Here is a 25,382-nt window from a genome sequence, read left to right on the forward strand (position 1 = left end):
ATCCGTGGAAGGTGAGCTGAAATGGTTTGGACACATGGAGAAAATGAGTGAGGAGAGACTGACAAAGAGGTTAAATGTATCGGTAGTGCTGGGTAGAAAGAAAAGGGGAAGACGAAACTGGAGACGGAAGGATGGAGTGAAAAAGACTTTGAGCAATCGAGGCCTGAACATGGATTGAAAGGCGTGCATTGGATAGAGTGAACTGGAGCGATGCGGCATACAGGGGTCGACGTGTTTGTCGTCAATGGACTGAACCAGGCAGGGCACGTGAAGCTGCCGGGGGAACCAAGGTAGTGTCTGTGGGGGCCCTGGTTGTGAATAAAGGGGCTGTAGTTTCAGTGCTTTGCGCATGACAGATACAGGATGGATGTGAGCGAATACAGCAGCACTTTCTGCGTCTGTTCTTGGCGCTATATATTATGACCAGTTGTTCAACACCTGCCACGTACACAGAGAGAGAGAGAGAGAGAGCCTTGGGTAAACCTTAAATCATCAAACGTAGATAAGTCCGAGTTTACATGTGTACAAGTCGGAGAATCGCAAGATCCTTATTTCGGTGCTTAAGAACAAAAAACTAAACTGAAGACATGAGACACCTGCGGTGTTCAATGCCCCTCCGCGAGTTGAGGTGAATGGAAAAGACTAATGTACAACAGTGCATGGCCACGATGTCTGCCTGTGTCTTACATGTTAGAAATCTGACCTTCCCACCATTTCAGCACTCTCGAGTGACAGTAAGTACAAAGAAAATGTTTATCTGTATGCAAATTTATGTAAGTCACCGCCCCCCAAAAATCTATCTAATCACTTCGTCACGCACATAAGGGGTGGGGTGGGGCCTATCGTGTAACTGTGTGTGTGTTAAGTCTGAAGTGTGTCACACACTGTTCTTGCGTTATCGTGCCGACGAGAACGTGTCAACAAATAGACATATGCAAAGGATGGTGACATAAAGTCCCCCTATACAGTGTGTGCAGTGGCTGGACATAGACCCCATCAGCAAGTGAGGGACTGAGACAGGGGCGCTGGGTACTCACCTGGTGCCGTATTTTCTCCATGATGCTGCTGTCCACTATGCCGTACTCCATCCCTGGCGCGCTGCCTCGTCCTTCCCCAGCAGAGCCCATCGCCAGCTCTTCCCGACTGTGGACGACCACGTCTTCGTCGTCGTCTTTGCCTTCATCGTCACTCTGCTTTCCAGCGGCTCGCGGCTCGGCGGCCTCTAAGAACTCGTCCAGTCTCTCCCGCGAACCAGAACTGATGTGGCTCATGTAGCTGTAAAACTTGGCCTCGCCAACGAGGCTACGTAGTTCCCTGAGGGTGGGGATGGCCGCCGGCTTGACCTCGGCGTCGTACACCTTCCTATACAGGGCCTGGGCCAAGGACGAGAGGTCGACGTTGGACAAGTCCTGCTTGAGGAGGTGAATCACATTCAGCGTCGCCAACTTGCTGACTCTCGTGTTCTTGTGGTTGACGCCGTAGGTAACCAGGTCGTCCACGAAGCCCTCCTTGTCTTTACTGACGAAGCAGTAGGCGCTGAGGAGCCGAACGCTCGACTTCTGGAGCCTGGCTCTGCTGTCGCCCAAGTTGGGTATGAGGTTTGGAAGAACGATGGACATACAGCTGTCCAGGTCAGCCTTGAGGTATGGAAGCAGGTCGAGGATGAGGAGCGTGGCCTCGTTGCGTATCTCCCACACGTCGTCCGCCAACAGTTTGTACAGCTCCTCGAAGAAGCCCAGCTTGTTGAAGTTGTCCGGGATGGTGTTGTGTTTCTTGAGCTCCTCCTTAAGGGCAATGATAAACTGGGTCTTATCATTTGGAAGACTGGAGTTACCGGGCGTATCTGTGCTGCCCCGCCTTTGGAGAGGATCGGGCGTGCGAGAGTCGCTGGACAGTCGGCTTCTTATGTCTTCGTCCGGAAAGGAGCTCTCGTCGTAAAGACTGTTCCTGGACACGGCCCTCAACGAATTTATATAGTTCGATAGCGGGCCATTGGACAGGGCCTCTGGTGGGGGCGGCGAACTGACAGAGTCTGGGGAGGGGGAGTCCTTGGAGCGTAGCGAGTGACTTGAGGGTTGGGGAGAGGGTCTGGAGGACCCAGTGATGTGGGAATCTGAGTGCCTCTTCGCTATGGGGGCGGTCACGCCGCTGGGTCTGCTCAGCACGCCCGCAGCATACACAGAGTTGGCAGACACTGACGGAGTCGTCTTGGTGAAGGCCTGTCTCACCAGAGCCGACGGCGGGGTGACGTCCAAAACGTCACTGGGCCGCTGGATGTTTTCAAAAGTAGCCATCTTGGCTGACGATACACTTTAAAAAAAAAAAAAGACCTTGATTAATGACACTTAAAATATGGAAGAGTTCCGCTGGACACGGATGGTACACCTCGAGGATAGCCAGATGCCCCCCGCCAAGGATGAGGTGAGCGTGGCGTGGCGCGGCGTGGCCTGGCGTGGGGGTGGGTGACGGGGTTCAAGGTGTGGCGGAGGCGTGGACCTCGTCAGTGTCGTCTCCCGAGTCGTCCTCCTCCCCACTCAGCTCCTGGCCCATCCTCGTCCTGCAACACGACAAACACTGGGTAACCAAGGACATCAGCGGGGGTCAGCAAGCAAAGCTGCTAAATGGTGTACTGGGAAGGAGAGGTAGGAGACCTGTACTGGGAAGGAGAGGTAGGAGACTGTACTGGAAAGGACAGGGTAACAGGAGACCTGTACTGGAAAGGACAGGGTAACAGGAGACCTGTACTGGGAAGGACAGGTAACAGGAGACCTGTACTGGGAAGGACAGGTAACAGGAAACCTGTACTGGGAAGGAGAGGTAGGAGACTGTACTGGAAAGGACAGGGTAACAGGAGACCTGTACTGGAAAGGACAGGGTAACAGGAGACCTGTACTGGGAAGGACAGGTAACATGAGACCTATACTGGGAAGGACAGGGTAACAGGAGACCTAGTAGTGCTCGACGAAGTTACCTATGGTCATAATTTCATCACTAGTAGAAGCAGGATCGTAAAGCAGAACACAACTACCCACCCACCACTCCCTCCGCCACAACAGATGCAAAAATAAAAGCCCTGGTCAGGAGAGGGTATACTGTCACGGAAGTGCCATTGGAAAGTGTGATCGGAAAAAGTTTCGTACTGTAACAGTGGTTGGCTTCTCTGGGAGGATTATATCTGAGCCGGGGGAAAAAAATCACATGCCAGTATAACTTTAAATTTGCTTTTTTCCCTACTTGACACATCCCTATTGTCCCACAACAATCCATGTCAATACAGTTTTGTCTAACCTCGAGCTGAAGACTGTGTGAGTCTTTGCACTGAATATATCTCGTGGTCATATATGCCAATGTTCTCCAACATCGCAGTTCAAAACCCTATGGCTCCGTGGCTGCCACATCAAACCTTTTAACTTCGCACCGTTACATCTGGACGATGAATATCCAAACGTGAGGGAAATTTCTCGTTTTTCAAACTCATAGAGAAATATTTTACGCCTCCGAGTTTTTCTCTTTTTTTCTTAATGCGTATTTCTGAGCGACGGACTTAGTTTTGTTGCTCTTCTCTGATCACGTAAAGAATGACAACCTTGCGAGTATATATATATATATACATACAGGGGGGCGACGTGCTGTGTGAGCGGGCATATGGAGCAATCAATGGGACACCATGGGAAGGTGTGTGTGCGTGTGTGTGTGTGTGTGTGTGTGTGTGTGTGTAGGGCTTGGCTGTACACAGGGGATGGCCTCTGGTCTCCGTGCATCATGCATGACGGCTGAAGAACAGAAACACGAGAATGTGGACGGACAGTTCTCCGCAGGTCCTGACGCTACCCGGGAAACGGTAAAGCAAATGAAGCATGTGATTATATATTTTTTTTTTTCCTTTCATACATATTCGCCATTTCCCGCGTTAGCGAGGTAGCGTCAGGAAGAGAGGACTGAGCCTTAGAGGGATTATCCTCACTGGGCTCCCTTCTCTGTTCCTTCTTTTTGGAAAATAAAAAGCGGAAGGGGAGGATTTCCAGCCTCCCGCTCCCTTCCCCTTTTAGTCGCCTTCTACGACACGCAGGGAATACGTGGGAACAGAAAGAGAGAGAGAGAGAGAGAGAGAGAAAGAGAGAAAGAGAGAGAGAGAGAGAGAGAGAGAGAGAGAGAGAGAGAGAGAGAGAGAGAGAGAGAGAGAGAGAGAGAGAGAGAGAGAGTACGTAGTACCTTATTACTGTCCTCCGGCAGATAACCTCGTCAGAGACCATCAGGTCTTCTGTTATCAGTCCCTCCCACGTACTGGTTGGCCTGACATTCTCCCAGCACGAGGGAGTTTGTAGTAACACACACACACACACACACACACACACACACACAATGCAGGGGCCGCAATAAGTACCGTGACATTATCCTGGTCTAAAATATTTACCAGCGGCTGGCAGACACACACACACACACACACACACACACACACACACACACACACACACACAAAAGTTGCAGTTCTCTGAGCTGGCTGAGGCGCACGACCCACACCACCCAGATCCCACTCCCACAACCAGCATCCCTCCCTCACCTCCTCGCATCTGGTCCCTACCCCCCGAGTGACCTGCAGAAGGTCAATGCTCCGATAATGTAGGGGCGGAGGAGCGGAGGAGGAGGAGGAGCGGAGGAGCAGCAGCAGCGGGGTGTGTGTGTTCTGACCCCTTCCAACGTCTATGGAAGGAGGAGGAGGACTCGTTACCAAGTGTGTTGTGGTCTATGGGTTCATCTCTGTATGTGGACGAGTTCGGAGACGTGGGCTGTCGGACCTCCGGTACGAACTAGGACGGGACGATAACGGTACGACGACCACCTGAGCGCGACGGTACGACCCTTGATAAAGACAGTGCGGCACTTGAGCACGACGGTACGACCCTTGTGCACGACGGCGAGACCATTGGTAAAGACAGTACGACCCTTGCGCACGACGGTGCGACCCTTGTGCACGACGGCGCGACCCTTGATAAAGACGATACGGCACTTGAGCATGACGGTATGACCCTTGTGTACGACGGTACGACCCTTGAGCACGACACTGAGACTCGAGCGCGAAGGTACGACCCTTGAGCACGACGGTACCACGCTTGACTACGATGGTACGACCCTTGAGCACGACGGTACGACCATTGACCACGACGGTACGACCCTTGACCACGACGGTACGACCCTTGACCACGACGGTACGATCCTTGACCACGACGGTACGACCCTTGACCACGACGGTACGACCCCTTGGCCACGAACCCTTGAGCACGACGGAATACTCTTCTGTTATAATGCCCCAGCCTTCGTCACGACTCCAAAGGGACAGGTTAAAAAGACCAAAGGATCTTGAAACCCAAGGGTCGCAGGTCGTACGCCGGAAGCACCAGCCACGGAACAAAGTCCACATCAAAAAAAGGCCGGGCCACAACTGAGACATGGAGAGGAAAGGGATGAGACACGGTCTGGAGCAGACCCCGGATGATGATGATGTCATCGAACCCACTGTTCCTGACTCCACATGACGTCATTTTTCCCGTGTGACTGACTGAGGATATTGGCTTTTGTTCATCAGGATCCACCAGACACTCTTTCACGATACCTATCTATTACATCTGGTCTCGTCAGAATACTTCCCACGTATTCCCTGCGTGTCGTAGAAGGCGACTAAAAGGGGAGGGAGCGGGGGGCTGGAAATCCTCCCCTCTCGGTTTTTTTTTTTTTTTTTTTTTTTTTTTCAATTTTCCAAAAGAAGGAAAAGAGAATTGGGCCAGGTGAGGGTATTCCCTCAAAGGCCCAGTCCTCTGTTCTTAACGCTACCTCGCTAATGCGGGAAATGGCGAATAGTTTGAAAGAAAGAAAAAAGATATATATATATATATATATATATATATATATATATATATATATATATATATATATATATATATATATATATATATATATATATATATTCCTACGAGTCCACGGGAAAATGAAACGCGTTAGGTTCCCAAGTGCACTTTCGTGTCATAATCACATCATCAGGTCAGATACAAGAAAGAAATATAACAGCCAGTTGAAGCAGAGATGTTTGAAAAGAGGATTCACGTCTGAAGGGGGAAAATGGATTCAAGTCCACAACTTTTGCACATCCACACATAAGAATCCCTCCCGCCCACCTGGACATCATCCGGGACGGCAGAGTAACAGCTGACATCACTCGTTCTCCCTAGTACCTGACATCACTCATTCTCCCTGGTACCTGACATCACTCATTCTCCCTGGTACCTGACATCACTCATTCTCCCTGGTACCGGGACATCACTCATTCTCCCTGGTACCTGACATCACTCATTCTCCCTGGTACCTGACATCACTCGTTCTCCCTGGTACCTGACATCACTCATTCTCCCTGGTACCTGACATCACTCGTTCTCCCTGGTACCTGACATCACTCATTCTCCCTGGTACCTGACATCACTCATTCTCCCTGGTACCTGACATCACTCATTCTCCCTGGTACCTGACATCACTCGTTCTCCCTGGTACTTGACATCACTCGTTCTCCCTGGTACCTGACATCACTCATTCTCCCTGGTACCGGGACATCACTCATTCTCCCTGGTACCTGACATCACTCATTCTCCCTGGTACCTGACATCACTCATTCTCCCTGGTACCTGACATCACTCATTCTCCCTGGTACCTGACATCACTCATTCTCCCTGGTACCGGGACATGGTCAGTACCAGCACACCTGCACGTACCACCCATGAGACACCTAAACAAGACGGTACTGTGAGAATCCCAACCCGGGACCTCAACACACACAGCATCGAACAGCACCGCTAAAACAACATATCCTCCCGCACACGCACGCGCGCGCCATACCTGCCACCAACCAGGTTGCCAACACGACCCTCTGTCGCTCACCACACCAACTGCCACCATCCAGGTTACCAACACGACCACCTGTCGCTCACCACACCAACTGCCACCAGCGGATATGAATCACTTTTCGGCACACGGAGGAAAAAAATATAAGTGACAGTTGTCAAGTTACAACTCCGCTCTGCATGTCGAGTTGCAGACAGCAATGAAGCCATCTGATGACACCACGCCGCCATACCCACGCCGCCATATCCGCGCCGCCATACCCACGCCGCCATATCCACGCCGCCATATCCGCGCCGCCATACCCACGCCGCCATACCCACGCCGCCATACCCACGCCGCCATATCCACGCCGCCATACCCACGCCGCCATACCCACGCCGCCATATCCGCGCCGCCATACCCACGCCGCCATATCCACGCCGCCATACCCACGCCGCCATACCCACGCCGCCATATCCGCGCCGCCATACCCACGCCGCCATATCCACGCCGCCATACCCACGCCGCCATACCCACGCCGCCATATCCGCGCCGCCATACCCACGCCGCCATATCCACGCCGCCATACCCACGCCGCCATACCCACGCCGCCATATCCACGCCGCCATACCCACGCCGCCATATCCGCGCCGCCATACCCACGCCGCCATATCCACGCCAACGTGGTTCCATACCGATGAAATAGACATACGAACGCAAGGGTCACATGGTACACGAAGTGGGGGGGGGGGGTTCACGAACTCACGGTTCATGGTACATGAAGAAGGGTTCACGAACGCACGGTTCATGGTACATGAAGGGGAGGTTCACGAACGCACGGTTCATGGTACATGAAGAAGGGTTCACGAACGCACGGTTCATGGTACATGAAGAAGGGTTCACGAACGCACGGTTCATGGTACATGAAGGGGAGGTTCACGAACGCACGGTTCATGGTACATAAAGGGGAGGTTCACGAACGCACAGTTCACGGTACATAAAAGGGAGGTTCACCAACGCACGGTTCACGGTACATAAAGGGGAGGTTCAAGAAATTATCTCTTCGCCCTTCCATGGGTCACAAAACGGTAATGGGTTATGGCGGGGAGCAATGGTAGATACGGGGCTGTAACACACGTGTAACAGTAAAGAAAGAGAGAGAGAGAGAAAAAAAAAAGACGCCAACTTATTAATGGTGACATTCGTGTGTGACCGAGTGATATTTAAAGGTCGATGTAATACGATACGACTCCGGACCGTCCAGATCAATGGTTCTGGACGAAGCTGCATTATTAGCTCTGAGTCCACCAGCCTCCGTCGCTCCCCAGGTGGATCCACCAGCCTCCGTCGCTCCCCAGATGGATCCACCAGCCTCCGTCGCTCCCCAGATGGATTCACCAGCCTCTGTCGCTCCCCAGATGGATCCACCAGCCTCTGTCGCTCCCCAGATGGATCCACCAGCCTCTGTCGCTCCCCAGATGGATCCACCAGCCTCCGTCGCTCCCCAGGTGGATCCACCAGCCTCCGTCGCTCCCCAGATGGATCCACCAGCCTCCGTCGCTCCCCAGATGGATCCACCAGCCTCTGTCGCTCCCCAGGTGGATCCACCAGCCTCTGTCGCTCCCCAGATGGATCCACCAGCCTCTGTCACTCCCCAGATGGATCCACCAGCCTCTGTCGCTCCCCAGATGGATCCACCAGCCTCTGTCACTCCCCAGATGGATCCGCCAGCCTCTGTCACTCCCCAGATGGATCCGCCAGCCTCTGTCACTCCCCAGATGGATCCACCAGCCTCTGTCGCTCCCCAGATGGATCCGCCAGCCTCTGTCGCTCCCCAGATGGATCCGCCAGCCTCTGTCCCTCCCCAGGTGGATCCACCAGCCTCTGTCGCCCCCCAGATGATCCACCAGCCTCTGTCTCTCCCCAGATGGATGCACCAGCCTCTGTCACTCCCCAGATGGATCCACCAGCCTCTGTCGCTCCCCAGATGGATCCGCCAGCCTCTGTCGCTCCCTAGATGGATCCGCCAGCCTCTGTCCCTCCCCAGGTGGATCCACCAGCCTCTGTCGCCCCCCAGATGGATCCACCAGCCTCTGTCTCTCCCCAGATGGATGCACCAGCCTCTGTCTCTCCCCAGATGGATCCACCAGCCTCTGTCACTCCCCAGATGGATGCACCAGCCTCTGTCTCTCCCCAGATGGATCCACCAGCCTCTGTCTCTCCCCAGATGGATGCACCAGCCTCTGTCTCTCCCCAGATGGATCCACCAGCCTCTGTCACTCCCCAGATGGATGCACCAGCCTCTGTCTCTCCCCAGATGGATCCACCAGCCTCTGTCTCTCCCCAGATGGATCCACCAGCCTCTGTCTCTCCCCAGATGGATGCACCAGCCTCTGTCATTCCCCAGAATTATAATACGACAATTCTTATCCATAACACTACATAAACTCCAAGTTCCCCACTACCCACAAGGTGACGCCCTGTGGAAGACGAGGAGCACAAGGGCAGACGTGATAACGAGGAGCACAAGGGCAGACGTGATAACAAGCCTCACACATCCACAAGAGGTGAGTACAACCTCGCCCTCCACACACACACACACACACACACACACACACACACACACACAGCACTGCCTCACACGGGAGCTGGGGAACCTGAGTCAGACAGACAACTGGGAGGTGGTCAGTCAGCCAGTGAGACCACGACCGATACACAGGGGAGGTTGAACATGACCACGGCCGATACACAGGGGAGGTTGAACATGACCACGGCCGATACACAGGGGAGGCTGAACATGGCCACGGCCGATACACAGAGGAGGTTGAACATGTTCATAAAGTACGACAGTAAGGAAAGGCTGAGAATAAGAGAACCACTGAAGTTGGGGATGTGTTTATAATCAGCCTCTGTCAGTGTGTGTGTGTGTGTGTGTGTGTGTGTGTGTGTGTGTGTGTGTGTGTGTGTGTGTGTGTTTGTGTAATAAATTAGCCTCAATTAGCCTCACCTCACTCTTCCTCACAGGGAGGGAAACAATGGCATGAGGCCCCACACCTCACTCTTCCTCACAGGGAGGGAAACAATGGGATGAGGCCCCACACCTCACTCTTCCTCACAGGGAGGGAAACAATGGGATGAGGCCCCACACCTCACTCTTCCTCACAGGGAGGGAACAGTGGGATGAGGCCCCACACCTCACTCTTCCTCACAGGGAGGGAACAGTGGGATGAGGCCCCACACCTCACACTCTTCCTCACGAACGAAGCTAATGACAACTGTTTGATGGTGTTGTTTACATGGACATTCTTATGCTAGTGATGATAACCTCATTAATGGAAGGGAGAGGGACAAGGTCACATTAGAGCGAAGGGTGTGTACTGCGCTTTCAGATCGCTACTCGATGACATGTAAGAAATTTTGACGGACCGGTGACGGTAAGGTGAGGTGATGTGACGGTGAGGTGACGTGATGTGAAGGTGATATTATGTGACGGTGACGTGACTGTGACGTGAGGTCATGTGACGGTGAGGTGATGTGATGTGACGGTGACGTGAGGTGATGTGACGGTGACGTGAGGTGATGTGACGGTGACGTGAGGTGATATGATGGTGACGTGAGGTGAAGTGACGGTGACGTGAGGTGACGTGACGGTGACGTGACGGTGCCATGAGGTGAAGTGACGGTGACGTGATGTGACGGTGACGGTGACGTGATGTGACTGTGACGTGAGGTGATGTGATGGTGACGTGAGGTGATGTAACGGTAACGTGAGGTGATGTGACGGTGACGTGATGTGACGGTGAGGTGACGTGGTGAGGTGACGTGATGTGACTGTGACGTGAGGTGATGTGACGGTGACGTGACGTGATGTGACGGTGACGTGACGTGATGTGACGGTGACGTGACGTAATGTGACGGTGACGTGACGTGATGTGACGGTGACATGACGAATAGCGATATGTACATGGGTGGCTGGCTCGTGAGTACGAATGAGGAGGGAGGCAAGAGTAATGGCTGAGTAGTGAGTATGGGTGAGTGAAGCAGACGAGTGGCTGAGTAGCATCCAACATGGACGACTGAGACAGGAGTGGATGGGCAGGGAACATGGATGACCTGAGGCAGAGGAATGGCTGAGTGGCGACCATGGATGAGGGACGGCTCAGCACTCAACCACTTCCCCTGCTCACTCACCGACGCTCCGTACCCATTCACCTGGCTTACTCACCATCATCATCATCATCCACGAGACTCACCTGCACCCATCCTGACTCATCCCTTAACGGATGACTCCCTTCCTCACCCAGTGTACTCAAGCCATACTCGCCTGCCCACTCATCCACTACATCCATCAGCGTACTGCTGCTGAGAAGGGAAGTGGATGACTTCAGTGGATGAACGGAGTGCAAGGAGACTGAAGTGGATGAATGAATCGATGATATGGGGGGGCGAGGGGAGGAGATGACTGATCACAGTTGACATGTGAGCATGGTTGTGAGTAAGGAGGGGAGGGGGTGGTGTGGGTTGTTGTGACGATCAGCATGGATGAGCATAGTGATGAGTGAGCGGTGGATGAATGGGTCAGTGAGTGGGGGAGGGGGGGATGGATGGGTTGGGTGACGCGTGGAATCTATGAATGTCGTTAAAGTGGGGGGATGTGGGGGGAAGTGAGGGGGTGAGGGAGTTACCAGGCCACTCACGGTCGACCGGAAGTGTGTTACGAGAGGCCGTCGCACACACACACACACACACACACACACACACACGTGATCGCCTTCCTTCTCCTTGGCAGGATTAATTATGTTCTGTGCTCTCTCTCTCTCTCTCTCTCTCTCTCTCTCTCTCTCTCTCTCTCTCTCTCTCTCTCTCTCTCTCTCTACCTACTTGGAGCTTACTCCAAGGGCCGTATCGTCGTGTTCAAGGGCCATATCGTCGTGCTCAAGGGCCGCATCGTCGTGCTCAAGGGTCGCATCGTCGTGCTCAAGGGCCGTATCGTCGTGTTCAAGGGCCGTATCGTCGTGCTCAAAGGCCGTATCGTCGTGCTCAAGGGCCGTATCGTCGTGTTCAAGGGCCGCATCGTCGTGCTCAAGGGCGTATCTTCCGTGTTCAAGGGCCATATCGTCGTGCTCAAGGGCCGTATCGTCGTGCTCAAGGGCCGCATCGGTATGCTGTAAGATCGTATCGTCGTATCCAAAGGCGGATCGTGGCGCACAAGGGTCGTGACGTCATGCTTGTGGGTTAATCGCCAGATTGCAATCACCTCCTGCCAGGGAACCACATGTCACAACCTTTTAATAACGAACCTGATAACCTTTTAATAACGAACCTGACAACCTTTTAATAACGAACCTGACAACCTTTTAATAACGAACCTGACAACCTTTTAATAACGAACCTGACAACCTTTTAATAACGAACCTGACAACCTTTTAATAACGAACCTGACAACCTTTTAATATCGAACCCTGACAACCTTTTAATAGCGAACCTGACAACCTTTTAATAACGAACCTGACAACCTTTTAATAACGAACCTGACAACCTTTTAATAACGAACCTGACAACCTTTTAATAACGAACCTGACAACCTTTTAATATCGAACCCTGACAACCTTTTAATAGCGAACCTGACAACCTTTAATAACGAACCTGACAACCTTTTAATATCGAACCCTGACAACCTTTTAATAACGAACCTGACAACCTTTTAATAACGAACCTGACAACCTTTTAATAACGAACCTGACAACCTTTTAATAACGAACCTGACAACCTTTTAATAACGAACCTGACAACCTTTTAATAACGAACCAGACAACCTTTTAATAACGAACCTGACAATCTTTTAATAACGAACCTGACAACCTTTTAATAACGAACCTGACAACCTTTTAATAACGAACCTGCTCACGTATACCACAACGTTTAGCTCCTACAAAGCCAGACTTCCCTCAGATGGAGAAGAAGAAAATAAATCAATCAATCAAAAGTCATGTCTACGTGAGTTTCAGCTGGACGACCAACGAAAGTGGCGCGCGCAGGCAGTACACAGTTCTGTGAACGGCGAGGACAATGACATATTCATACCGTCAAGTGTAGGTTACACATACACACGTGTAAAGTGGACACGTAACAACATACTGTACACAAGTCATTATAAAAAGTGTCAGTTCCTGGGAAAAAATGAATAAAAAATTCTGAAGTAAAAGCGTTCATAGTTTCAAACATTTATGATATGGGGTTTTGCTTTTTGTTTTTTGTTTTTTTTTGTCTTCCGCCGTCAGCGTTCACGTAACACATGACGTGTGTACACTCAAGTCAGCGGTATTCTCAACCACTACACTAACAGCGTGAGGTGTTACGGGATATTAAGTTAGGCAATGGATAGTGTGTGTTACCTGTGTTGCACACGGCAACAATCTGGAGAATAAACGAATGGCGCACCTGGAGGTAAGAGCTAGCCTACTCTTCCATCGCTGGCCAAGCCTAGCGAAGTTAGCCTAGCATACCCTAACTTAGCTTAACCTATACTACTCCCTAAACTGACCTAACCTGGCTTAACTTAATCTAAACTTACCTGACCCACGTACGTTAACCTACCCTAAATCTTCCCCTTTCCCCTAACTTACCCTGGCATTATTAAACGTAAACATCTGTGGAAGAAAAACCGATCGAAGTGGAAGGGACCATGACCACTTTTCAAGGCCATCCCATTAACGATATATATATATATATATATATATATATATATATATATATATATATATATATATATATATATATATATATAGCCTGAGCCAGGTACCCATTTTATCGACCAACCCCTAGGGGTGGATGAACAGCTAGGTTGACCGTGGACAGACTGCTACAACCAGAATTCGAACCTATGCGCCCCCAATGGAGTCCATAGCAGAGTTAGCAGTTTTAACTAGCCAGATGTACAGAGCCGGTCGAAATTTGGACCGGGTCACTTCAATACGAAAATCTCGCTATATTTGATTTATTAGATAACTTATTATATTCCGTAGCATTCTGTGGGTTAGGGAGGTTCTCAAAAAATCAGCTAAATCCTAAAGTGATTTATGTCCATATTTCCTTGCTCTCTTCTGTACAAACATCGAAATTTCTAACAGTGCAAGACATATCAACTGACATCCGACTGAAAATACACACAACAGTTAGCTTATGTTCCGAACATTGCTAAAGGGTTCCCAATACCAGAGTTTCATCCCTTGAGCACGACGAACGCGAGCCTTGGCTGTGACAGCCCCTTAGGGTTTTGTTATGATCGTTAGAGAAATATGCCTGAGGTCCTGCCATCACACCACGCTGGTCGCAGCTTCGTTCTCAAATGTCGCAATTTCTTGCCCAAGACACCATCACCTGAATAGATTCTAACAATGACCACAGCTCTTGTCAGACCTCAAAGCACTAGGTAAGTCCCTGCCATTCTCCATGTATAGCCGCATTCCGAACCCCAACCTTGCCTTCCCAAGATCATTGTCCCATTCTACAAATTCAGGACTCACCCTAAATTCAAATCATGGGAGAAGCCTCGCCCAGCCACCATCAACCAACTATGATCATGGCATTTGCTATTATGAGTCGGCGAAAAGCCTCATACCCTCACTTAAATCTTTGGACATACTGGAAATAGAACTCGTACCCACTTCACGATCTGCACTCACGAACCCACAGTGGAAGACCTGTGTTCTACCAGCTACCCACCTGGGAGGCATTTCATTCTGTGGATGGTAACTGCCAGGGGCAAAGTGTGGCAAAACCATGTACCAATATCTTAGCGAAGTAATGAGAGGTGTTCCTCACACGCTGCAGTGGTAGACCGTACTGCAAGCCTGGTCGATTTCAACCGGTTCTGTGAAACATTAGATATAAATGGGAATATCCCATGCTGAGCCATCTTGACAAGAAAGACAGTAGTATAACATTTTTTCCAAATTTCATCAGAGTGAGGAGATGGTGCAGGGTGAACATGTGTGGCATTCTGAGGAGCTAACCAAGTGGACCACTCCACTGCATAAATTCTGTTACTAAGTAAATCGATCATAGTGTTTCAATTGTGCACGATTCTGTCGATCATTTTGTACGATACTGAATACATCAACAATCCAGACCACAAGAATGAACAACACGCTAGTTTGTGTACATCGTGTGACGGAGTCCAGAGGATGGCACAAAAATTATAAAAACTAGTTAGGCTTCCTGTTGAGGCGATGTTCAGATATCCCCGATGTGACATTTTTTTTTAGTCGCATCGCATCGTATCGCATACGGTCCGGGCGATCATGCGTAAAATTTACCCGAAATGGATCTGCCTGATTCTTTGCAATCTTCTGGCTATATTTCCCACCAACGACATTTGGTAACTATCGTCTCCTATGACGTAAACAGTCTGCAAGTTTCGACCACAGCTCTTTACTTCTGCCAACCTGTTATGAATATATACAGAAGTCAGTAACTTTTCCTGCAATCTAAACGAAAGAAAAAAAGAAAGTCAAGGTTTGCCTTCAACAGACCACGGCAGTATGTGAATTTGAGCAACGGAATATATGTCATATGCCACGGCTACCTTCCCTCAGCGACGAGGCGTTCCCACTCTGTCATTACTCAGCAGACATTACACTGCTCTGTTTTGTTGCTCTACTCAGCTCAGGTTCAGGTTAAGCCAAGCAATGCGAATATCGCTTTATCCAACAACCCGCACGGAAAGTGTTTATTTTTTACTTTGCATAATTATAGCTGCCAATTCGCTCCTGAAATTCAGTGAGGATTTCAACCAGGTATACCGCTATGAATTAAGGGTAAGGGAACAAGGTTCTGTAAAGATGGTCTGCTTGACAAGATCCTTGACACGTTACAGTACCGACATCGTCTATCATAAACACAACGTCCCATGATAGTCTGCTGATGATGCCGCCAGCTAACTCCCACCTTTTCGTTGGGCCTTACCAAATGTCTACCACCACCAGGTCTTTGTCACCTGAGACGCGCTTTCGTAAAACATTAACAAGTCAATTTCTTTAACTTTCTGCCCCAGGATTCACTTCTTTTGGGCTCCTGCAACGCTCAGGCGGAATACTGTATATCTATTTCTTCACACATCGTAAGGATGCATCCCGCCCACACAACTGTGACTTTATAATCAACCACAAGTTCTCAATAGGGTTATTAAAGTCTGGGGAGTTACCTGGCCAGTCCTGAATGTATGTCACACCACAAATGCAAACCAGTCACGTATGAATTAAGCAATGTGGCACAGTACACCATCTTGCTTAAAAAAAATAGTGCACAACCAGTCTTCTCAAAAGTCGGGTAAATCATCACACAACAGAAGCGGTTTCTTGTATTCCTTTTAACTGCCGTGCTGAAATACGTGGATTCTTGTCTCCCTGACGTTAGGAAATCTTCAGGGTGTGTTGGTAAGTGATACGAGGCCCATCCAGGTCGTTTCTCCTGGGTAGGAATGTCGGTGCAGCGTAGCCCCGCCAACGAAGCGCGTCGTCCATCTTCGCACCCTTCGTTGTGCCAGCCTTGTAGTGTCAGCTATTTCTTGATTACATTTCCCTACCTTGTACAAGGCTACGATAGCAGCAATATCCTCTTTAGACAAGTCCTTAGGACTAGGTATTGCAACACAAACCCACCAAAGAGCACACGTGGATAGAGGAAAAAAAAAAAGAAAAGCGGATGTCAGGAGGACAAGACAAAAAAAAAAAAATCCACCCACCACAATAGCTCCAGGTAGACTGACCCCCCACCTGTTGCTACCCTGGGGTTCCTTCCTCCCTCCTCAAGGGTGCAATTCTCCCAACAACATCCATGAGCTGCCCCAGCATTTTTCGTCATTCGTTTTGGGGAGGTATGATACACACGGGCGAAAAATACTGGCGCGGGCTCTATCACGCCCAATTTTTTTTTTTTTTTTTCTGCCAGGACTGTATGTGTCAGAAGTGGAGGGAACAAGGACAACAGGGAGACCAAATTAGAGAGGAAGGAATGGAATTAATAAGATTTTGAGTGACTGGGGCCTGAACATGCAGGAGTCAAAGGCGTGAATAGGAACAATATGGTATACTGGGGTCGACGTGCTATCAGTGGACTGAACCAGAGTATGTGAAGCGCCTGGGGTAAGCCTTGGAAGTTCTGTGGGGGTCTGGTTCTGGGTTGGGAGCTATGGCTTCGGTGCATTACAAATGACAGCAAGAGAATGGATGAAAGCTAATGCGGCCTTTCTTCGTCTGTTCCTGGCGCTCCTCATGACGCGCGGAACGGCGATCAAGTATGAACTTAAATCGGTGGTGGTATGTGAAAAAAAAAAATAATAATCTAATATCTACATTACATGTATGTATGCCAAAGGTTCTGTAGTAAATTTGAAAATCTTGAGATGCCAAGATATAATTTGATATGAGTATTTTTTAGATTTTTTATTATCAAGGGATGCCTTTGGCCATGTTGGCAAAGAGAAAACGAAAATAGTCATTCTTATATTATTACATTACACGCAGCTGACCATTTCTCTTACATTTCTTACTGGTCTCCCTACAACAGATCGAACTAAAACGTAAGCAAAGTGGACTAAGTTCGCAAAACGCGACGAAATTTCTGCTAGGCTTTCTTTTTTCCCTTGGCTAGGCATTTTCTTCTTTTATGTGTTAGGCTTTTGTGGCTATGCGGTAGACTTTACAGCTAGGCTTTTTTTTTTTTAATATAGTATAGTTGCCGCTAGGTGTAGTAATAATACGCACAAAGGAAATTACAAACTAACCTAACCTATTACAGGCATTCATCTTTTTTTTCTTTTTAGCTTCAAATTTCGTACGTCTTCCGTGGCCCTTGCGCCATTCATTGAGCAATATATATATATATATATATATATATATATATATATATATATATATATATATATATATATATATATATATATGTAAAAGCAAGATGTGGTATATAGCTAGAGGCCGGACCATCAGGCGGTCGAAGATTCTGTTAGAAACCTGTTAGAAGCTGCTGGGATGTTATTTAAATCAGAGGTGAAATCTGTGACAAACTTTATGTATTCATGATGGACCTGATGGTCATCAGCAGATATGGGTTAACAATTCAAAACTCGTCACATAAGCACAAAAAAGTACAACTGCTAATACTATTTACAACACTCCTACAGAAGTGGTGCTTGTACAGTTCACGACAGGCCTGTGTCAGTGACCCCTGCTAGACAGAAACTGGACGATACAACTCAAAAGTCCAAATCGTCCCATATCTAGTCTAATGACTCCTCCACACTAGCGGGAGAGAGCATGAGCCTCGCCCTTAACCTGACCCATGGACGGACCAGCAAGGGAATATACAGTAACACACCGAAATACCAAACTTTCTCACCCCATACATCATACTTCCAAGCTGCGCTACAGCAGTAGGCGAACATGGCCTGTATATACGTTTTAGCCTTCTGACTTGTATACACTAGAGGGAGACAGCATGAGCCTCGCCCTTAACCTGACCCATGGATGGACCAGCAGGGGAATATACAGTAACACACCGAAATACCAAACTTTCTCACCCCATACATCATATTTCCAAGGTGCGCTACAGTAGTAGCAGGCGAACATGGCCTGTATATACGTTTTTCATCATTCTACAGTCGGCTTACAGGCCGCAATATGTTTTTCGTCGACTCTAGAATAAATCTGTTGACTGCTGTGTTGAACTACAGCTCGCACTCACGGCAGACCACACCTGCAACCGTTCATCACCCGATGACCAGAAGTGGTTCGTGTGTTTCTGAGCGGACCCGCGGCTGATCTATTATGGACTGTTTAAACACACTGGGGTAAAATGTTTGCAGTACTGCTACAATATACATCACACTGGGAACGCTAACATGATGTGAAGAAAGTAAACTTCGACCAACGATATTATTTCTTTATAAGGAATGAGGGAAAAATGGTAAGATTGTCTATTATCGCTTACATACATCTGGTTAACCTCATTTGAGTAAGGTTAAGCTTCCACATTTTCATTTTATAAATCTAAATTTATCGTACGTACAACAAATTCTTTCGAAGTAACTCTAGTCATAGAAATAAAACCGTCCAAATTATATTATTTCATTTCGCTTTGTTTCACCCACTTTCGCTCACTTTCCACACACTTTCCCTCGCTCCTATGATAAAATCATTTATATATATATATATATATATATATATATATATATATATATATATATATATATATATATATATATATATATAATTAGATAATTATGCGACGTAGAATCATTCATTCCTTGGAAAAAGTCCGGGTTAGAATTACCAGTTTTTATCCAGCTAAATCAACAGCATTGTCTAGAAAAATTCACGCACGTGTTTAAAGTTATATATATATATATATATATATATATATATATATATATATATATATATATATATATATATATATATATATATTTTCATACTATTCGCTATTTCCCGCGATAGCGAGGTAGCGTTAAGAACAGAGGACTGGGCCTTTGAGGGAATATCCTCACCTGGCCCTCTTCTCTGTTCCTTCTTTTGGAAAATTAAAAAAAAAAAAATAAAAAAACGAGAGGGGAGGATTTCCAGCCCCCCGCTCCCTTCCCTTTTAGTCGCCTTCTACGACACACAGGGAATACGTGGGAAGTATTCTTTCTCCCCTATCCCCTATCATAGAAGGCGACTAAAAGGGGATGGAGCAGCATGATTTCAACTCCCACAGTGACGCTTACCTGAAAATAATTTGGCACAGTCTTTTTACCCTAAGATAGTGTTTGCCTCCCGGATATAATGACTCCTAAGGCAAATATGTCCGCCCTGCTGAAAAAAGACCCCCCTAAGCAATGTGGTCTGCATGGTGGAGAGACCGCAAGAGCAGCATGACCTTGCCTAGTCGAATGACCTCAGAACAATTGTGACCCGTTCGGTACAATGACCCCAAAGGTAATATCATGTCTGGTAAAGATACCACTGCCATAATGTGACCTGCCAGGAAGAAACATCCCTATGCCGATGTGACCCGGCAGATCACATTCTTTCTAATATTTTACTTTAACTTTCTTTTTCTTTACACCAAGGGATACTTTTATAATTATCGATGTTTATCTCCAAGTTAGTTGAATTCTGATAACGAATAACGAAAAACGGCGGCAGCCTAGTCGTCTTCGAACAGACCTTAACTCAAGTGCAGTTGTTTGATGCCAGGGATATACTCCGAAGCATCGTTCTTCCGCAAACTGGGGTCACACAATATACCGAAGCATCCCTATTCCAGAAAACAAAACAAAACAAAAAAAAAAATAAGGTACTAAGTGGGCAAAGATTAATAAGTAACCTGTTTGCATGCTTCCCAGTTTTAAGCTATTTAGTACCGTTTATTGTGGGGGGTTTTCGGAATATAGATGCTTGGGACATACGATGCTTCCGATCTACGATTTTGCTTTACTCTTCTATTCTTATTACAAATAAGACCCGAGACTACAGATAACCTCACGGATTATATCAGTCCTGTTCTCTGTCCTTCCTATAATGTCTCGGAATAAAGTGGTGACCCCATCCTCGGGACCACAGATCTGGTGGAAGGCATTGGGCACACAGGGGGAAGAAACCCCTTAGTTTGGGGGATATGTAATTTACGTTCTACATTTCTGTATGAAAGTTGGCTCGGGTTCTCAGTTTCCTTGATTTTCACTATTTCATGGGATAGGTGGACTCGGGTTTTCAACATCCTTTCAAACTAACTCAAAGGCTAGGCTTGGCCCGGGTTTTCAAATGTCGGGATGTTTTATTTAGGTCATGTTTCTGCACTGACGGTAACTCGAAACATTTCTGCCATTAGAACCTGCAATTTTAGCAAGAAACAATTTCATTTTATGGTCAGTCAAGAAATAAGGCCGCGAAAATAGTTACATCCTATCTAATACCGACACTGTCAGTTGAAACAATATTCTTTCAGCAAAATCTTAACAATAAGCAAACAAAACACATCCTGCAGTCACGAAAAGGCATGCACACGTGTATCAACATATCACCAGTAACAATGTCTGCTATTATATGTGTATATTTATCCTGAGACTATAATGTCACAGTATAATCAAAATCTAAATTTCTTTAAAAGGTATCTTGAATCGATAAGATCACTACATTTTATCGGTGTTGGCGGCATGACAAGTTTCGTAGCAGGTCAGTGCACTGATGAATCATCTCGGCCATTCCAAATGAATTGTTAATTAGTAGATCAGAGGCGATGGCAAAAGGACTGGGGAGGGACAGATGATGATGGAAACTGGTAAAGACGGTTGGGTTGATAAAGGTACGCGTGTATCGAGGGTTTGGTTGATGGGGGAGGTGGTATACGAACTCGCGAAGATAACGATAAAAAGCTCAAAAACAAGTACGTAAAGATACACTACAAATTTGGCACTTTTTTGAGCTATCTGGATGTCAAATTTTATAATTAATATCTGTCAAATTCTCGTAAAACTGTAAATATACAGCCTTTGTAAAGATACGGTTTCAGTCTGAGTTTGTTGAACGTTATCGAATGAAAATAGCTTTATGATATTTGGCATGATGCAGTTGATAGCTATCATCAAGGTATTTTGCTAGATGAAAGAAATCATTACGCTTTTAGACAAGAAAGAGTTACGTACATATACGTAAATTTTCACTTTCGAAGGTCTCAAAGCATTAGAATAATCGCAGAGATGTAGTAAATCATTAGAAATGTTTATTGTATATGGTATGATTTGAAGGAAGGTAAAGCGGCAGAGGAAAGAATAAGTGCAAGGGAAGGATAGGGAAGGTACGTTAGGCTTCATACATAAACAGTTGTATTTTCTTCTGGTTTGAATATTTTTCCTCCGTTTATCTCCTTCATGCAGCCTTGACATCATGTATTTCTTTTATCTTTACTCAGAGAATATATCTTTGTTGAGCTTTAAGATGGTTACTGCTTCATTCTTTCTTTATTCTCCAAATCTTTACCCTGGACTCTCACCGCAATTTGAAACATTAATATCTATAGGAAATTTTTGAAAGACCGTCTCCTGTCGTCTCAGCCAAATAAAACAAGACGCCTCTTGCTGTCTCTCAACTCATTCTTCCGTCGCTCACACGTGTTGACATTACTTACAAACCTGCACGTCCAACCCACATTAGAAAACTTTATCACTCATATCTTTGATCGTCTTTCATTTTCGCTTAACTTATTCACGTTTTCTGCAGATAATGACAATATCTGAACTCTTAAGAGACCACCTCAACCTTCCTCACTCATCCGTCTAGTCTGCTCCACTTCAAGCAACTTTCCTTAAGCCAGCTCATACAGCTCACTCACTTCCACATTGAAACTACAGGTGTTAACAATTTTGAATTTACCGGAACGAAGAAATATGAGCGTTTCCCTTGTTTTATTTGTTACTAAAACTCATTGCAACCACTTTTCTAAATGTACCATAAACAAACGTCCACACTTTGCCATTTCTTGTGTTCCACATAGTTTTTACGTGTAGCCATCCTAATTTTTGGGCAACACTTTATTATCAGTCTGAACCAAAACTTCATAAAACGCTCATTACACTTGCTGTTTTTCGTCGTGAGGGAAAGATGACTTCTCTCGAGGATGCAGACAGAACTATACAACCTCTCCCAATAATTATTCCTTTCCTGTCATTACTCACATTATATGATCAACTTTGCATCAATTCAATCCTATATTTCCCCGCTGTAGGTCAAAAGTTAGTCTTTTCTCTTCGTACAGATCTTCAATTATTCTCCTCCTGATGGCAAACATATGATGTTATATGCTTTTGCAAAATTTGGCTTAAAAAAAATCTAAGTATAACAAGGTGCTTATCAGTTAAGATTAATATTCCTTCATTTAGATATGGCTTCCAATGAGGGCACGACGGTCCGCCCACAGGGAAAGGTGGTATGATGACCCTCATCACATTGCAGTTATACTAAAAAGCAGTTTTCATTTTATACACTTAATTGTTACGTTACACACGGCCGTTTGGCCGATCAGTGACACCAGAACAATGAGGCAAACACTTTTGCTATTTCATAAGTAAAATCACTAAATATTTATGAATGGTGCGCTGTAATACATTCCGCAGTTCGCCTGCTCTGCTTTCATGGCTTCGAGGAACCAAGAATCCATACTGAATGCAACCAGGTTAACCTAAGACCGACAGTTGTGCTTCACCTACGTATTTGCAAGTCGAGAGAACAAAGGTTTGCCTTACCTCAGCGGAATGATGAAATATACATCTCGATGCCCGCGGGACAAATGGACGGCAAGCTCACAACATGCTAGTCAACTCGAACACTTCACTCGCGTTTTGAATGTCACCGTATTTGCAGTCCTCTCGCCGAAAGCCACTGCACCTCCTAAACTCATGCACGCGGCCTTCTGCACTGGTAGCTTTATGGCATTCGTGTCATGATCGGTTACACCACAGTTCCAACGAACTCCGACCACACTTAGGTCTGGGTCAACGACAGTACAGTCGTGTTGGTTGTTTTCAGTCTAAAGTCAGCTCGAGACGAAAGAGAGAGAGAGAGAGAGATGCAAGGGATTGGCAGCAGCGTGTTGCTGAGCAGGGCCCGGCAGGAATCGAGCAGTGGTAGCCAGCGACTGATGGGTCACACCGCTCAGGCCTCCACACTACCTCCAGGCATCGATCACCGTCCGCTCGGCTGCTGCCCCGACAATCACGGCCGTGTGCGTCTCTCCTGCTGCTGCTGCCCGCCGCTGGGGTCATGTTTCACCACATACCACTTCCAACACAGCTTATCGTCCATCCATCTCCGTCTTCCCGCCTGTTTTTTCTTTTTTTTTTTTTTAGGCTGTATCCTCAGCCTCCGCTTAACATTCCCTCCTTGTTCTAGAGATAAGCTGATGATAAAACTTTACAGGTTTAACACTTAACAGTTGCGTAACGTTTAATTTCACTAATTGAATTCTGATATTCGAACTACTTCTGGATGATGGACACCATCACTGGAAATAATTCACTCTCTTCACCTTCTGGCTTCGTATATACCATCTCAGCACCTAAGACACCAGACATAATGTTCCCAAGATATTTTGGGTATCGTAAAGGACCAGCTAAACGTGCAAACACTGAAAACTATAACATTCAATATTAAAGAAATCTAAACGGAAGACCGCGTACCAATACCCCTGTAACTGCTACTAGCCTGCACAGACTTTCCTCGAGTGTTAGGGACCTCAACACCTCCAGCCACCTCGCTCACCGTGGATCCACCTCACCCCTACCAACCAACCGCCCCCGGGATGGGCTATCGTGAGGCATCCGGACCATCGATCGCTCGAGAGAACAGTTACCATAGGATCCCTCCCTACATTCCTCCCCAGGGGGGAATGCACTATCTACCCTCCCCCCGTTGCGGTAGAATGAGTAACCCGATGGACGCCTGTACTGCTTCATGACAGTTCTTTCGACGTTGACCTCAGGCGGATGTAGAGGTATATAAATTGACTGAGGTCTTTCGTTCCCTACGTACAACTCTCCCTTCAGGTATCAGGAGCAGCGCCACTTTACTGCGCCGGACTTGTTGCCATACCAACAGCTCTTGGACCTGCCTCGGATTCCCCCGAGGTAGGTATCCCAACAACACATAGTGTTTCCTGTGACACACCAGTGGTCCTTGTGGGTGTTGCCTCGGGCAATAGTAAAAAATGTCAGTGTTGTTGATTAGTTAGTCTGGTTTCTCGATGCTTATATGGTTCAAAGTAATGTGCTGGTATAATGCCACTGTATACAGGCAAATAAAATTCACTTTTCAAATTACAGGGGTATAGATCTGTTGGGTATACCAGGTTAGGTGTATGGGAACAGTGTTGGTTGAGAGGAGGATGTTATTACGCAGAACGTTTTTTTTTTTTTTTTTTTGGCTTTGTCGCTGTCTCCCGCGTTTGCGAGGTAGCGCAAGGAAACAGACGAAAGAAATGGCCCAACCCACCCCCATACACGTGTATATACATACGTCCACACACGCAAATATACATACCTACACAGCTTTCCATGGTTTACCCCAGACGCTTCACATGCCTTGATTCAATCCACTGACAGCACGTCAACCCCGGTATACCACATCGCTCCAATTCACTCTATTCCTTGCCCTCCTTTCACCCTCCTGCATGTTCAGGCCCCGATCACACAAAATCTTTTTCACTCCGTCTTTCCACCTCCAATTTGGTCTCCCTCGTCTCCTCGTTCCCTCCACCTCCGACACATATATCCTCTTGGTCAATCTTTCCTCACTCATTCTCTCCATGTGCCCAAACCATTTCAAAACACCCTCTTCTGCTCTCTCAACCACGCTCTTTTTATTTCCACACATCTCTCTTACCCTTACATTACTTACTCGATCAAACCACCTCACACCACACATTGTCCTCAAACATCTCATTTCCAGCACATCCATCCTCCTGCGCACAACTCTATCCATAGC

General features: G+C 47.3%; 1 protein-coding gene across 1 annotated transcript in view; it reads right to left on the reverse strand.

Annotated features, from left to right (window-relative positions):
* The window catches only part of LOC139756084 (TOG array regulator of axonemal microtubules protein 1), a 269,423-nt gene extending 245,882 nt beyond the window's left edge, over positions 1-23,541 (reverse strand). Inside the window, 2 exon segments of the mRNA XM_071675112.1 lie at positions 1,038-2,557; positions 23,147-23,541. Coding sequence (XP_071531213.1) covers positions 1,038-2,294 — 1,257 coding nt within the window. The 5' untranslated portion in view covers positions 2,295-2,557; positions 23,147-23,541.
* Positions 23,542-25,382: the final 1,841 nt, after the last annotated feature.

This window comes from Panulirus ornatus, chromosome 20, assembly GCF_036320965.1.
Source record: "Panulirus ornatus isolate Po-2019 chromosome 20, ASM3632096v1, whole genome shotgun sequence".
Classification (NCBI taxonomy): Eukaryota; Metazoa; Arthropoda; class Malacostraca; order Decapoda; family Palinuridae; genus Panulirus; species Panulirus ornatus.